Below are 17,981 nucleotides of genomic sequence, written 5' to 3'. Positions count from 1 at the left end.
TTTATTCTCTATTATCACATCGAAGCTGGTATTTAATAATATTATATAACTAATTATTAACTATTAACAAAGTAGTTATTAATCATTTGTTTTGCGTCAACCATTCTAGTGGCTCTCTGCTATATAGAATGGACTCTTTCCAAAATTAAAAATTAATAAATTATTTTCCATCATCATATTGAAGTAGGTACCTAGCTCATCCACTAAGCCACTAAGTTTCTATCATCCGTTGAGGTAAGATCATCTATTGAACTTTGAGTTTATTGTATTCTCAAAATATAATCAACTTTATATTTATTTATTTATACATTGATACATACAACATCATTCTCAATTATGAATGATTGGGAAAGGAACAACAGTTTTTAATGGATTCATTTCCCATTTCCACATTGAAGTAGCTATTCAACAATAATAATTAGGTAATCATTTAATACAAAGTTACTTTCATCCGTTGAAGTGGAGAGTAGGAATCTATTGAACTTGCTGGATTTATTCTAATCAACGATTATGCATAATATTAATTAATATATCAATTTTCCTTCTGACTTCGAAGTGTCTAGGGGCTCCCTGCAGAGTAGCATAAATTCTCTATTACGCCCTTATTGATAGCTTGATATAATCCATTGATAAAACTTACATGAAACTTGAGTTTAATCCGGTTGATTTCTTCGAAATAATTCCATCTGAAAATAAAAATTTAGATGAATAGTGTAAATTTTAATCTCTATTATTTTAAGTTTGCAATATGTTCTATTGATGTAAAATTTTAATGTAGAATGAAATACAACGAAATATATTTGGTTGAATATTCCCTCAAAGCTGACGACTAATTGATTCAAGTGACACTACTGCTCTCTCTTATCTGGAAATATTTATTCTATTCATGGACAACTATGCTATTCTAGCATAGCCCAAAACTATGTATTTCTCCCAAATTGTGAATAATCCATTCCGAATTGGGCTAATTATAAATACATCAATAAATAGATTCCTAGTTACTCCAGTTACCCTACCTAGGCCCACGCTTATTGAATTCAATAAAAAATCAATCTTCAATAACTCTAAAACAATCTTGATAGGAAAAATTATCTTCTCATTCTATCATGACAGACTCATTAATCAATCCTGAGTTAATATCAAAGATTGAATTATACAACCAATGGAATTTACGAGTCCATCAACTAAATAGTTCAGCAACAAATATGTAATGAATCAATTAAAAAAGGAAACGAATAATCGTCAATGAGAAATAGCAAAATGATTCAAAAAATGTTTAAATAACTTACTTCCTGCAGCAAATCCAGTTTTCTGAGCTGTGTTCAAGTCGTCAAGAAGAGTGTCCAACTCATTGATATTCTCCTTCATGCTACCACTACTACCATCTGTAAAATTATAAAAAAATCGTAATGAATTTATTTGAAAGAAAGTTTATAGACAGAAAAAATTGATTCAAAGCCAATAATAGGCGTTAGAGATAGAGATATACTTTGTACATTTTTTTAATCCCTGAATGAAGAGAACTAGATGAAAGAAAGAAGTGAATTTCTAGTTTCAAATATCGAGTGGATTTGAAATATAGTTTGGATAAATCTATTCAAATATAAAAATACTTCTTAAATTCCAACATACAAAATTATTGAAATCTCAATATTCTACTATAATGACTTGTTCAAATTTTCTTAATTTGTTTGTACATGAATTATAGAATTTATAAGAACTTCTGTCTCTAAGAAAATCTCCTAGCTCAATTATTGGTAATATATATTCCCCAATGTAAATTCATTTAGAATAAATTAGCTCCTTGAATAATTCACACATTTTCGTGGAGGCGTCCATTCTTCTCATTATGATGTATCCATTTTCCAAAACTTTCATTTTTTAATATTTAAAGTGAAATTAATAATGAAGTAAATTTTCCCATGTCATTTCCCTACATATCCTAGTTATTTTGAGATACATTTACAAGACATTTCTCACCTCTCAAACCCACTAGTGCTTAACATTTTTAGTATACACCACTATTTGTATAGTAATGGACCATGTGTGTGGAAAGTAGATTGGAAATAGAAATTATTCAAGAGCATAAACGTGTGACGATAGTCCATTAATTAATTATGATTCAACCAGAAAGTGGCAGTAGATGAGTAGATCTGTTGCTGAGTGCCAAAATCGCGAGAGGAAATGCTAACGACACTTACTTGGAGCTCTAATGGATTGAGCCAACAGCCAACTGTATGATTCAGTCACTGATCAATTCGTCTGAATTAGTTGCCAAGTCTGCAGCGCAAATAGCATCTGATTGGCTCTAGGTTCACAAACCTCTTAATTTCAACACAATTTGTGACGTAATTACAACACTATACTTGTCCTACTTAAAGTTTTTTGGGGAATTCAATTCTGGAGAAGAAAAAAAGGATCATATTTTTCAAGGATTGGGATAGGGAGTCAGTACGAGAATTATATCATAGATATGGAAAATAAATGCCACTATTTACAGATTTTACAATTTATAATAGCGAAGTGGGTTATGAAGTTGAGTTTGTGTCCGTTCTCTCGCCCAACTCACAATGAGAAAGATAAAATAGAAGAAAAGTGAGAAAAATGGGGAAAAGCAGATTAATGAAGAAGAGATGAAGATGAAAGGAGATAGATAATTTAATTGAGAATATTATCATATTATGATGAATAAATAATTGGTATAGAAATGAGTGGAGGAGAATAAAAATCAGTACCTAGGTACTACTAAGATAGTAAGTAGGTAGATACTACTTAGTAGATACTAAGGAGAAATGGTTGTATATGAGTACATTTATGAAAATCTTCCATTATATGATATAAATATTAGGAAATTTCATTATGATCATACTACTGAAAATCACATCATACTAATTAAAGCTACTAATTTGAAAAAAGATAAAACAATTAATTCATTTTTTGTTTATTCTATTTGTGCTTAAGCTCAAGCTTCTATTCTAATATTCAAAGAAATAAGTTATTTACAGAATATAATTACTGTATTACGAAAGTACATAGAAAATTTATAAAATGAGCATTTACAAGTTCAATGTTTGTGCAACAGTAGGCCTATTCTAGGAGCTATAACAAACCTTGGTAGTTCTGTCCTCCAACAGTCTTGTATTGATAAGATTGGACTTTGTACTGAGCTATCTTCTTAGTTCCTGGAGCAAGGTCAGTAGAACTATTCTGAAAATCGAATGATAATTTGATAAACAAGAATTTATAGAGAACTAATAATGTTTGTAAGTCAGTAAAGCATGAAATAGAAGATTATTTAGTTATTATCCAATACGACTTATATAGGCCCATTGGTTCAATTTGATTGATTAATTTTTCAATGTTCAATACATGAATCCTAGTTACTTGATATGGTTTTATAAGTTTTAAAAACACAATTTAAAATAAATGTACTAAAATGATCAATGTCTTGAAGACTATAAAAAAATGTTTCATCAAGAAAAAACATTACTGAAGTTTCCATATCATTGTCAACCTACTTGTGCTGTTCTGCATCACATTCATAAATTATTTATGACAATTATGAATTTGAATCTACAAGCTTCATCTTCAAAATGATGCTCTTTTCATACTTCATAAAGAGTATTTTTCAGCTTGCAGTTATATAAAAACCTTCATATAATTTGATTTACAGTACATCTATCTATCAAGACATTCATTATTTTTCTTTGCAACTTGGGTCTCCTCCTCTATAATTAGTTGAATTTAGGTATTATTTCTATGATGCTAAATTTTCTATTTTATATTATGATGCTACTAAACATGAAAAGTATTCTATCAGAATTATTGTTTTCGATGGAAAAATTTGTAAATACTACAGTAAAAGCTCGTTTTCTGTTGAAAAATATCCTCAAGTGATTCTTACAAAACATCAATTGGATTCCAGTAGCTTAATATTTTGATCTTTCAGCTTAATCTTCCAATACTCAATCAGCAACATTTTCAATAAGTAATTAAGTTGTATCTGTTTCTCTTGTTATATATGGCCTAGCTTTAATTATTTATTTATCATAAAATTTATACTAATATGTAAAAGTAATGCTAGTTTTAATATACCGGTAGGCTATAAATGTATACTAATATACTCCTATACTAAATATACTAATATAATAAACTTTTATTTATTATCATTAATATGCTACTGTACTTGGTAGCTCATCAGAATAAATTATTGTTACCGAGCGAAAAATAGGAATTTACCAGGAGGGAATCTTCTAGTAAGTTTGATTTTCAATACTCCCAATACTTTATCAAGTAGAGTCACTGCCCTGAGTTGATAATCTACCTCAAATTATTATTTTCTCAGGTGGGTTCAATAATTTTTGAGTAAATGTCTGTTGAACCTTCCCACATTTTACTTCTTATCAATAAATGAGTGAATGAATTATTCACGCACCAAAATATCGAAACCAGGACTGACAGAGCGCTCGGACACCACAGTGGTGGAGTTGGCGGGGTTGAGGTACTCGATGTGGTACTCGGTCGAGTTGGAAGGTCCGTTCACACCGTGAGTGGTGACACTGCGGGACACCTCACGGTAGCCCGTGGTCACTGGTCCACCACCGACACCGCCCTGGTGTTGCACCAAGTGGTGACCAGCTGACGAGCCTGGACGCGAGACGCTCGTCTGAAGGTCCTCCAGTAGTGAGTCTGCAAATTAAATGTTTCTGTCAAGACTTTGAAGAAGATGAGGATTTAAAAATACACACACACATTTTATGAAATCTTCCTATGATCAATAACACTACTGATGTTGAGTAACCGTCCCATATAAGTCATAACTCATAACACGAATTATCATTAATGTTAGTCTAAGAAACCTCTCCATAATTCAGAATATTGATTATTTATAAACAGTACTCTCCATAAATAAAAATTTTGACTATTTAAAACAGTACTCTCCATGATTCAGAATATTGGTTATTTTTATGTACATAACTGTAGTTAATTTTTCTCCACTAGTACAGATGAAGAATGTTGATTTCAAAATTGAACTATAGTTCTGTAATTAGAATACCCAATAGAGTGGCATTGACTATAACTTTAATAATTTGTTTCAATCTTGGAAAAATGTTTGGTAACTTAGGATTAGAGTTTTGAAATAAGTGAAGTCGTTTTTAAACTATGGCCCGGTTGCACAAAATCCGGTTAAATTTTAATCGTGATTAATTTCACTAGAACCAATCAGAGAAGGCGTTCTTGACGGCTTCTCTGATTGGTTCTCGTGGAATTAATCACCGTTTAAATTTAATCGGCTTTTGTGCAACCGGCACTATATCTATTACAGTACTATTAATTTTTCTTTCAGATTTGAAGAAATGGAATATTAATTGACAGTTAAAACAAGTAAATGATCTGCTTTTCTGAATAACATAAATATTTTTTTCCACTCATTAAATATTAATAACCTTGTTTAATTCTGATTTTCTTACATTATTTATATACTTCATTAAATCATTGCAAGAAACATTACATGGCACTTCCGGAACTGAATAAGTACGAATGGTTGTTTCTCCTGTATTGTATCCTATACGGTATGTAAGTTTAAGCAAATTTGCAACCTCTTTTGCATAGTTCAATGTCATTGGTGTACAACACAGGTTTACTCTGCTGGGCAAATACAAGTAGTAAGCGAATGACAAGGATAAGTACTGTCGTTATATTCGATGGTACAGTATTGGACTTAGGGAAGCTGACCTGACTTATGAGTAGAAAAAGAGAGAATAGTAGTGAGATTTGACTTCTTCATTCATTTAGAGAGAGTGAGAGATAGAGAGACTGAGCGAGAGATTGAAATGGCGAAAGATAGAGAGATCGAATGAGACAGAGAGAGAGTGAGCGAGCGAGTGGGAGAGACCAACATAAGCGTGACGGCTGATCTGTCGGTTGTATTGAAACTCCTTATTTGGATACACCTTATTGCGCAAAATGTCAATATATGGCCCAATTCGTTGGAAGTGCTTTAAGATCAAATCCCGTTTCAGTAATGGTGAGTTCAAATTTGGTGCTGTAAACTTATTCATCTATTTGTTTAGACTTTAGACTCCTATAGCTCTTTTTTACATTTTAGTATTTTCTTTACTCTACAGATGTTGTTTCTATGGTACACAAATAAAATCATCAATGAAAATATTGAAAATTACTATCGATGAGAGGAAGCAGCAAAGGAACTTTGAAATTGGATTACATTGCTTGATCAGTTCATATTACCGTACATTTTTGGCTTTGAGCTGGCCAGGATGGTCTAGTCCAGTGGTAAGGAGCGTACAAACTTTGGTCTGCTAGCACCGCCTAGTTCATGGATTAGAAATCCTCCGATGGCATGGACGTTTGATCATCTCACCAACACACTTTCCATCATCCACGCACAAGCAAAAAGCTCATGTGGACATCATCCTCAATAATGATAAAACCTACCGAATTTATTCAGATCACTTCGGAAGAGCACAAAAATAGAATTGATAATAGCTATATCAAATGTACAATTAAAATGTTATTTGCATAACATTATAGAAATCAACCACCTGTAGTACACGAATGACATACTCATTTCCTCATCCACTTCTCCCTAGAAGCCCTTTAACATGAAAAACGGCGAATTTAGCAAGTGATCTACTCATTTACATAAGACAACTATAACTTCTGCAGGTGGTAGGGAGGATATAATAATAATTTTCTTTTTTTATTCACATTTTTCTCACATTACATGAATGATAGGTTTTTTAGATTATAATTTTGTGGCTATAATAATAATATTAATAATCTTTCCTTTCCTTCCTTTTTCTTTCGTCCTGGTACCCCCAGAAGAAGGGAGTTTATTATAGAAAATATAACAAACAAAAATGAAAAATACACTTATAAAAAGAAATCTTACAGACAAAACAAATGAAGAATAATAAAAAAGCAAGAATGACAGAAGATAAGAAAAATTCCTTTTCAGTGAAAATTTCAAAAATTATAAACCAGACGAAATATAAATTCTTCAAATCCTTCTAAAGAAGGTTTGACTGGCGGAGGAGAATCACAAAATAATAATAATAATAATAATAATAATAATAATAATAAGTTATGTATAGGAAGCAGGGTTCTCAGAAAATAAAAATTATAGGCCAAATTAATTGATGTTTCAGGCAATGAATTATCCAGTAAAAATCCAGTGAACAAATAATTCCCATTCGAGAGAACAATGAAAAACGTATCAGTTTTCAAGAAAGTATTTTGATGTTACTAATTTCGATAATTAATAAAATAACTTACCTAGATTGTTGTCATCATGATTCGATAAATGATGATTTGTTGTTGTATGCGTGGTATGACTCGACATATTCGTTTGCCGTAAACTCGACATCCTGAAAACGACATAAAATAAATGAAAATTATTTATTTTCCCTGTGAACTTCTCATATGTTACAATTCGATGAGAATATCAAATATAAGTAGTAGATATATCACAAATGTTAAGTAAGTTATACATCACAAATGTTCAGTTATATAGCATCAATCCTTCTAATTTTTAAAGACAAAAAATTTCAGGCCAACGTTTACAATCACTCTCTTCTTTAGTACCGTAAGGTAATCACTTACTGAGACTCATACAAAATGGAATCGAGACAGTATTAAGAAACATGATAATCTTGAACAAAGATTATATTGGTATTCGAAAACAGCATCTTTAAAGTTCGGTTTTAATCGATTTTTTGTTACACAAAAAGTATGCCTTGAAAGATTCAAAACAATATCGCAAGAATTTGAAAATAGATCTCAAATCTATAATATGGAGAGAAAAGAGCTGTTTTCAATTCGTTCGTCTTGAGTCATGAAGCCCCACCCCTTCAACAGTATGTACTTCAGTTTTATTTTTGTATCTCAGTACCAGACACTGTAGCAACAACAAGACGAGGCTTCTCGGAAGTAATGGCTGTAAAAACGTATTTCAGGGAACCAGGAATGCAATGTTTCTAAAATGTCTCAGCCCGAAAGGAATGTTTCCAATACTGTACAGATGTGGTGAGAGAAACAACAAAGGAGAAATCGATTCTTGCAGTTAAGCACTTGAAGTGCCGTATTGATTGGACATTTTCTAATGAAGATGTTCCAGATACATTAATTATTTATGTGGATGGGGATTGATTGATTGATTGAGTACTTTATTTATGTAGATTACAATATATACTGGCTTATACACTTATATACAATAGCTTACAATACAGCAAAATTATAGATGAATTAACATAATATAGACTAAGAAAATAATTATTGAAAGTATATGATATGAAAAAGTAATTTGTAATATAATAACTATGGATAATTATATTGTTATGCATCTACATAAATTGGGGAGAGAGATTGCTGAGGAAGAAAACTGGAAATAGAATGGGGTATAAGGAATTTGTATTTGATAATCCATTATTTAGTGCATTTCTTTAGAAAGAAAATAAAGAAACATAAATGTTAGAAAAATTTATTATAGTCACTATTGCTCATGGAATGGAATAACTATGGAATATGACCATAATAAAAGAGGTGAATGGTTGCTGCTTTTCAATCATAGAAACAACAGCACTTTCTTATTCTTCTTACACTTCTCAACCATTCCTCTACTAGATCAACCATCGTTTTCAAATATTTTTGTAGTTTTCAGACCACCACTTTTTCCAATGAAATCTGTACAAGTGCGAAACGTGCGAAAAATCAAGCTGTGCTATTTCCATTTAACACTCAATTCAACTTTCGGCTTCGATTGTGAATAACATTTTATAAAAAAAATAAATGTAGCCTAAATGGTACCTAGTTTTGAACCTGACTCTAAACAAAATCTAATAATTGATAGTATATGTTTCCATCTTAGTTTTAGAAAGTTCATTGATGCAGATGCTAATCAATGAGTAGGCGGTGGAGAGAAGAGAGTTGCAGAATATTGGTGTAAAATTCAAATGATGAAAATGTCCGGTTTCTAAGAGATCAGGTGAATGGTGTGATGATGATAATGCTTGAAAATCTAGATGACAAACAGAGTATGTATAGTAATAGGTAAGTATAGTAAACAAGTATAAGAATATGGGGTATAGTAGGCGATCGAATATATCCGTAGGTGGGCAAGTACTCCCAGAACGCCTCCAAAGCTTGTAAAACTGGTAAATAGGCTCTGGTCACTAGACCTATTATGACAGCACACCACAGCGTGGGATGATGCTTTTACACGTGACGTCACATTTCAGAGAAAAGCACACATTCTTCAACAGAAGAAAAAATGAGTTTGTCTAGTGACATCAGAGATCGAAATACAATTTTTACTTGGAATTATTCATAAATCTATAGGCTCGCTCAACTCTATAGCTTTTAATATTTCGATAAGCAAATCGATACCTATACATTATCATTTTATTAATATATTCGATTAGTATTTATTATTGATATTTGATTGATAAGATTGTTAGGTAAAGAATAAAACTCAATTATTACCGGTATCTTTGCTTCAACACTTTCAAATCACTATTCTCTAGCCCTATCTCTAGTGATAGCTATTCTTCAATCCTTATTATTGATTATGTATTTGTTGCTGATGAACAAATTCTTGACCAACCTCATTTATTTTCCAAATGATCAATTGAAATTTGCCTACTTTGATCTTAAATTTTTATCATTTCTCATGCATGATTATTATTTCTCATCTTGCTAAAATAATGCATTTCCACTCCCAATTTGTTTATACGTTGAACGAATTCAATACCGTACTTATCTGTGATGATGTAGAACTTTGTTTCGTAATGAAATTATAACACATTTCATATCAGTTGTAATTTCAACAGCTCTATAACATAATTGTGTCATAATTATCATTATATTAAATATTGTGTTCTACATAATGTACCTGCTATTTAGATAGGCTAGTCTCATAAATTGGAAATATTTTTCTCTCAAAAATAATGCAAGAGAAATATAATCAAAATTTATTATTGAGTCAATTATTTACATTTCAATGTAGGTCTACAACAGATTGCCTTCGTAGAAGCATGTGGATATTGCACAAGATTCTGTTTCTTCTGTAAATAGCAGGCCTGTTTTGATACAAAGCTGAACATCGATAAGTCTTTTTCAGTAATCATACGTCAGAGAGAGAACTGCATAGCAGGACCAGAGCAGAGACCAGCAGTCAGCAGTCACCAAGCAGTCGGTACCTAATCCGAAGTTCGAAGCCACCTGAAGTCAACGATCCTTTTATGGAGATGCTTGACTCGCGCACTGACCTTGCGCGCAACTGGGCCGAGGCCCTACTTCTCCTTCTTCTCCTCCCTCTTCTACTTCCTCTTCTTCTTCCTTCCCTTTTTGTCACATTCTCGATCTCCTCCTCCATCATTTTATCAGTCTGCTCATATTCGCCGATAGTGCCCAGACATTCCGGGAACTAATGTTTCAATGCATTCTCCTTGTGTCTTTTCTTCTTTGTATTGATGAAGGAATAGAATTTGAATTGATTTATACAATCGCGATAACATAAATAGGCCTATCCATTTTCATTTTTAGGGGAAAACACCCAAATAAACTACGATAACAAATTAGGCCTATAGCATATACTATAATATTGTAACATAGAATACTAGTTTTTAGTTTCAGATGGTGTAACAGAGAATACTAGTTGAACAATTTTTCCAAATGATTGAGATTTTGTACAAGCATCATAATCAACATTCAATAATTGAGTAGAATCAATGCATTTCAATAGTTTATTAGAATTTAAAACTACCGGATAGTTTACCGTAATGGTAGTTTCTGGATGATTCAAGCCCACACAAAAGCATATGGCTCGTGTGGGCATCATAATCTTATGAAAATTAACTAGAAAGTTGGTTCGTGATATTGTAGCATCGAAGATTAAAAAATTCCTTAGCGGTTTTGGAAAAGCTGCACCATTGCACTTGTATGGCTGCTATATACACTGTGGGCGACCACAGAATGAGCCCACACATGCACTCTCGCACGCGCATTTCATTGCACATGCCACAAGAGACAAGGCCGCTCCCAGCAACTCCTTTGCAGCTTGCATCAAGCGGCATCTCCTCATTTCTTTTTGGTTTTGCTCTTCTGGTGTTTAGTGATTGGTGTTTTTCTTGCATCGACTATTTTTTGTTATATATTTTTGTTATTGTTCTTCTTGCATATTCTCTGTTTTTGGCATCTTCTTCTTCATTCTTCTTGCACCTGTCTATACTACTCTTTCGCCTCTTTCCACCTGATTAAAGTATTTTTCCCTATTATTCCTTCCTCTATAATACTTTCCCATCTTCTGTTACTCCTTTTATATTTCTCATATCCCCCTCTCCTGCACTTACTCCTATCCACTCTCTTCTATTCTCCTCCTTCATATTTTTCTCCTCCACCTACTAATCTCCCACTTCTCTTCTTTATTTCTTCAACCTCTTGCATCATGTCTTGATTTTCCTATTATTCTTTCATCCTTCAAGATGTCACATTTATTACTTTATCTCTACGCCTATTTCTTCCCCCACTATCATACTTCCTACCTAATTTTTCCTTTGACATAATAATCTCTTTCCTAGAATTTCCACAAAATTAGTTTTCCCACGTTTATTTTTTGCATTCTCATCCATGCAATAACTTCACCTGATCTTTCTTCCATCTTCTTTTTCTCCAAATTACTGTATTCTTCCATTATCTCATGGCTTCTTCTTCCTTCTGTTAATTTCTCATCTTCTTCTTTCTTCTCTTACTTTCATTTCCTTCTCCAAGCTATTTTTTCCAACTTCCCTCTTCTTCTCTATCATCTTCTCATTATCATGCTCTCATAATAATATCTTCTCTATTACTTCGACTTTCATAAATGCAGTCTCATATATATTTCTATAATCATTCTCTTCTCCTCCTGCTTTCCTCTGTTTCCTCATAATCTTATTGTCTTTGTTTTATTCTCTCCCTCGTCTGCTTTTCATTCGTTTTCTTCTTCTTCTTCTTCTTGTACTTCTACTTCCTCTTCGTCTTCTCAACTCATCATTATTCGTATTTTTCTTCTTCTTCCATTTTTCTCTTCCTCTTTTTCTCCTTCTCCAATCAACTTTCAGATCAAGCACTCAGGCCCCTTCACATCACCTTACCACACACATATGCAGCTACGTGTACATCAACTTATTAAGTTGGTTCATCAGTGAAATGCGGCCGCCACACCAAACCACTACCCACGTTATATCCTTCCCATCCCATTACCCTTCAAATTCAACATTCACAACGTAAACAAAGCCAATATTGGCCTTCCTGCTACAGCCTTCGTTGTACGTCATTCAGATAGAGTAAACTTCACACCTGTACATAAAATGTTATTACCTAGATAGTATCGCACATCTATTAGTGTTTGCTTACCTTCATGGAATCAACCAGGATAGTAAAGTTTCGTCAAACTTCAATCGTGAAGATTATTGGGATGACAAGACAATGATTCAAACTATTAGCATTCCTCATGAATATAATCAGTAATGCTTCCCATTCAACCTTTGCTGACAATTTGTATTGAATCTCATTGTAATAAGTAGATCGAACAAGGTTAAATTGAGTGTTGCAAAGTTTGTTGATTCGAATTATGGTTTTTATCATGCACATGTCAAGGCAGAATAAGTTTTCGCATACAGTGCCAAGTTGTAAATCATGCTTGACCGTGATTCTTTGAAGATTGTTTCAAGCCGTTTCGATGGGTTCTAAATTTGCAAGCTCTTTATCCAATCTAGTGTCTTCTTGGAGAACATGTTCATCACATACTTAACAAAATACAAAATGGTACAGAATATTATTTTATGAGCAAAGGCTTCATTCAGCTATTTTGAATAACACAGACACAAAGGATATCAAAAAGATAGGATCTATGAAAAAAAATTCAATAATTATTGTTTTTCATAGAAAGTTAATTATTTTTTGCGATGAAAGCTTTTCATGAAGATTCTATTATCACAGAGAGTGTCATGCTGTTCAGAATCTCCATAAGTCATACATTCATTACAATAACGAGTTTCCAAAACTAGACTTGATCATAGCGCTTGGAAATGAGAAAAGTCTAAAATTATCCCGCCTCGCCAGCCCAATAGAAAATTGGATTCTCTCGAGTTACACAGAAATTGTGTCAATGCCAAAAAGTGTGCTCTCTTCCTCTCTCTTTTCAAAACAAGTGTTAACAGCGGAAACAATGTGAACCAAATCACTGAACACTGTTCTCAAAACAATGTTTCATCATCGAGGTTTCCGGTCTTCTCACATATTATTCATTTCAAACTGTCAGCGTTGGTTTTATGAGAAACATTGATTTCATTCATAAGGAATGCAGAGAGTGAATCTCACTGTATCCTCCTACATGAGACTGGTGGTAGCTTATAATGACTCAATCGTTTGCTTGACTTTTGGAAATGACTGGTTGAAAATGACTTGTAAATAACCTCCCAACACCCACATTAGGCCAACTACATTACTACAATTTATTGAAGTCATGTATATTTTCCACATAATATGTGTTGGATGGAAAGTGGATAACTTATTCTCTTTTACTGATTACCTCCTGCATTCCACATAATTTTTTAAAATTTTCTCACCTTTTTGGCATTGCAAAACTGAATCATTTTTATTTTGATGAAGAGCTTCATCGGCCTATGATGACCGTTATTTTTTGACCGTTAGAAGTCAATTAAAATTAATTTGAAGAACAATCGTGAAAGAACAATCTTCTGTTATTTCGATCAGATGACAACTTATCAAAATTTGATGTGTTTTATTATTTAATAATTAAAGCCATTTTGTGTGAGTGAACTGTTCTGACAAAAAACATGTAATGGCAGTATTTTCGTGCACTCTTATTTACAAGCTGCTATTTCGACGAATAGGATTGATTTCAGAGTGTTGTTGACCAATAAAATTGCAGTATATTTATACTGCTGACCAATTGGATTTCCGAATACTGAAAGTCGTAGGGAAAACAGAACTCAATGAGATAGCCTCATACTCGAGAATATACTCGAGGGAGACTAACTAGACAAATTTAATTTCTAATCCCTTTCGAATTCGAATTAGATCAAACACCAAACCAAAACTGAATAATCTTTAATATTGAATTGTAGAATACTCAACAATCACCTATCTTCATGGCCAATGTAGTGTTAGTACAGAACTATAATAGTTGGCTATTGAATGTATAATATATTCATAATTGATAGTACTATTATTAGTAGTCCTACTTTTCGAGCCAGTTACTTTTATTGCATCTTCTTAGAAATGGGTTATCTTCAATCTCCATGAGAATTATTATTCGGAAATAGTTAATAGTTATCTTCTTAGAAATAGTTAACCTTTAATCTCCATGAGAATTATTATTCGGAAATAGTTAAAAATTAACTTCTTTGAAATAATCAATAGTTATTTTCTTAGAAATAGTTAATCTTTAATCTCCATGATAATTAGCCTATTATTCGGAAATAGTTTATAGTTATCTTCTTTGAAATAGTTAATAGTTATATCCTTAGAAATAGTAGTTGATCTTCAATCTCCATGAAAATTATTATTCGGAAATAGTTAATAGTTATATCCTTAGAAATAGTTAATCTTCAATCTTCATTATTGTACGGAGTGACAGTCGTCAATCTTGGCAAAGGTAGTTTTCGCAGCCTTGCGCTCCGGGTTTTCATTGTATGAAAGTTTTGTTGATCAACAAAATTTGGCGCAGGCGAGGTCTAAGCAATAGAAAGCACCTCCACCACACACCTTGCGATGATTTCACTTCTGGTAGTTGGCCAAATTTTGTGATAGGCGAATATGAGATGTATTAGTTTGCCAAGGCCTCGAATATGGCAGCGGATGTTACAAATCTAATTTTATCATCTGGTTATTTATTATTTCCTTTTGCAATAAATAGTTGATTTTTTCATTTGTTGACCCTACGAATATACCTGATAACATTTTTATATTCTTCTGATAATATATTTATATTCTTATATTCATAATATTGATACGTTTTCATTCCACTTTCACAATTAAATTTACTTCATAACGTGATGTTTATCTACTAAAAATGTTCGTTTTTTCGCTGCTCATACAATCGTCTATATTGATAAGACCTGCAATATTTCTCAGATCTTCTATTGTTACTTTATTATTCAATAATAGCTTTCATACAAATTGTCATCATATTTTATTATGTCTAAATCATTTTTGGCTTTTTCAGGACAAATTAGATGTTTTATACTCTTCTACACTAATCCCATTGGCTGTTGTCATAACATTGGAAACGCATCTCACTTATTAGAACTCGTGTTTGGTTAAATCCACTCAACTCCTATCCATCAATCAGTCATCATGAAACGAAATCGCTTCTCTCTGACTGAATAACTTGTGATTCAGTGGTCGATTGAATACTCTTCCAATCTACTGCCATTGACTATTGTCGCGACATAAAAACTTATACGCTCCCGGACCCGGGTGCACATTCATTACAATAACGAGTTTCCAAAACTAGACTTGATCATAGCGCTTGGAAATGAGAAAAGTCTAAAATTATCCCGCCTCGCCAGCCCAATAGAAAATTGGATTCTCTCGAGTTACACAGAAATTGTGTCAATGCCAAAAAGTGTGCTCTCTTCCTCTCTCTTTTCAAAACAAGTGTTAACAGCGGAAACAATGTGAACCAAATCACTGAACACTGTTCTCAAAACAATGTTTCATCATCGAGGTTTCCGGTCTTCTCACATATTATTCATTTCAAACTGTCAGCGTTGGTTTTATGAGAAACATTGATTTCATTCATAAGGAATGCAGAGAGTGAATCTCACTGTATCCTCCTACATGAGACTGGTGGTAGCTTATAATGACTCAATCGTTTGCTTGACTTTTGGAAATGACTGGTTGAAAATGACTTGTAAATAACCTCCCAACACCCACATTAGGCCAACTACATTACTACAATTTATTGAAGTCATGTATATTTTCCACATAATATGTGTTGGATGGAAAGTGGATAACTTATTCTCTTTTACTGATTACCTCCTGCATTCCACATAATTTTTTAAAATTTTCTCACCTTTTTGGCATTGCAAAACTGAATCATTTTTATTTTGATGAAGAGCTTCATCGGCCTATGATGACCGTTTATTTTTTGACCGTTAGAAGTCAATTAAAATTAATTTGAAGAACAATCGTGAAAGAACAATCTTCTGTTATTTCGATCAGATGACAACTTATCAAAATTTGATGTGTTTTATTATTTAATAATTAAAGCCATTTTGTGTGAGTGAACTGTTCTGACAAAAAACATGTAATGGCAGTATTTTCGTGCACTCTTATTTACAAGCTGCTATTTCGACGAATAGGATTGATTTCAGAGTGTTGTTGACCAATAAAATTGCAGTATATTTATACTGCTGACCAATTGGATTTCCGAATACTGAAAGTCGTAGGGAAAACATAACTCAATGAGATAGCCTCATACTCGAGAATATACTCACTAGACAAATTTAATTTCTAATCCCTTTCGAATTCGAATTAGATCAAACACCAAACCAAAACTGAATAATCTTTAATATTGAATTGTAGAATACTCAACAATCACCTATCTTCATGGCCAATGTAGTGTTAGTACAGAACTATAATAGTTGGCTATTGAATGTATAATATATTCATAATTGATAGTACTATTATTAGTAGTCCTACTTTTCGAGCCAGTTACTTTTATTACATCTTCTTAGAAATAGGTTATCTTCAATCTCCATGAGAATTATTATTCGGAAATAGTTAATAGTTATCTTCTTAGAAATAGTTAATCTTTAATCTCCATGAGAATTATTATTCGGAAATAGTTAATAGTTATCTTCTTTGAAATAGTTAATAGTTATATCCTTAGAAATAGTTAATCTTTAATCTCCATGATAATTAGCCTATTATTCGGAAATAGTTTATAGTTATCTTCTTTGAAATAGTTAATAGTTATATCCTTAGAAATAGTAGTTGATCTTCAATCTCCATGAAAATTATTATTCGGAAATAGTTAATAGTTATATCCTTAGAAATAGTTAATCTTCAATCTTCATTATTGTACGGAGTGACAGTCGTCAATCTTGGCAAAGGTAGTTTTCGCAGCCTTGCGCTCCGGGTTTTCATTGTATAAAAGTTTTGTTGATCAACAAAATTTGGCGCAGGCGAGGTCTAAGCAATAGAAAGCACCTCCACCACACACCTTGCGATGATTTCACTTCTGGTAGTTGGCCAAATTTTGTGATAGGCGAATATGAGATGTATTAGTTTGCCAAGGCCTCGAATATGGCAGCGGATGTTACAAATCTAATTTTATCATCTGGTTATTTATTATTTCCTTTTGCAATAAATAGTTGATTTTTTCATTTGTTGACCCTACGAATATACCTGATAACATTTTTATATTCTTCTGATAATATATTTATATTCTTATATTCATAATATTGATACGTTTTCATTCCACTTTCACAATTAAATTTACTTCATAACGTGATGTTTATCTACTAAAAATGTTCGTTTTTTCGCTGCTCATACAATCGTCTATATTGATAAGACCTGCAATATTTCTCAGATCTTCTATTGTTACTTTATTATTCAATAATAGCTTTCATACAAATTGTCATCATATTTTATTATGTCTAAATCATTTTTGGCTTTTTCAGGACGAAATATCAGGACAAATTGAATGTTTTATACTCTTCTACACTAATCCCATTGGCTGTTGTCATAACATTGGAATCGCATCTCACTTATTAGAACTCGTGTTTGGTTAAATCCACTCAACTCCTATCCATCAATCAGTCATCATGAAAACGAAATCGCTTCTCTCTGACTGAATAACTTGTGATTCAGTGGTCGATTGAATACTCTTCCAATCTACTGCCATTGACTATTGTCGCGACATAAAAACTTATACGCTCCCGGACCCGGGT

General features: G+C 32.5%; 1 protein-coding gene across 1 annotated transcript in view; it reads right to left on the bottom strand.

Moving 5' to 3' along the window:
- LOC111055366 (serine/arginine repetitive matrix protein 1) overlaps window positions 1–17,981 on the bottom strand; it is a 38,969-nt gene that overhangs the window by 16,498 nt on the left and 4,490 nt on the right. Inside the window, exons 2-6 of the mRNA XM_039420030.1 lie at window positions 7,297–7,388; window positions 4,436–4,689; window positions 3,111–3,207; window positions 1,290–1,385; window positions 641–686 (exon numbers count right to left, since the gene is read on the bottom strand). Of these exons, the coding sequence (XP_039275964.1) occupies window positions 641–686; window positions 1,290–1,385; window positions 3,111–3,207; window positions 4,436–4,689; window positions 7,297–7,388 (585 nt within the window). The remainder of the gene's footprint in view (window positions 1–640; window positions 687–1,289; window positions 1,386–3,110; window positions 3,208–4,435; window positions 4,690–7,296; window positions 7,389–17,981) is intronic.

The sequence above is a fragment of the Nilaparvata lugens genome, chromosome 2, assembly GCF_014356525.2.
Source record: "Nilaparvata lugens isolate BPH chromosome 2, ASM1435652v1, whole genome shotgun sequence".
Classification (NCBI taxonomy): domain Eukaryota; kingdom Metazoa; phylum Arthropoda; class Insecta; order Hemiptera; family Delphacidae; genus Nilaparvata; species Nilaparvata lugens.
The sequence above is the reverse complement of the archived record's forward strand: the minus strand, read 5'-3'. Positions and strand labels throughout refer to the sequence as shown.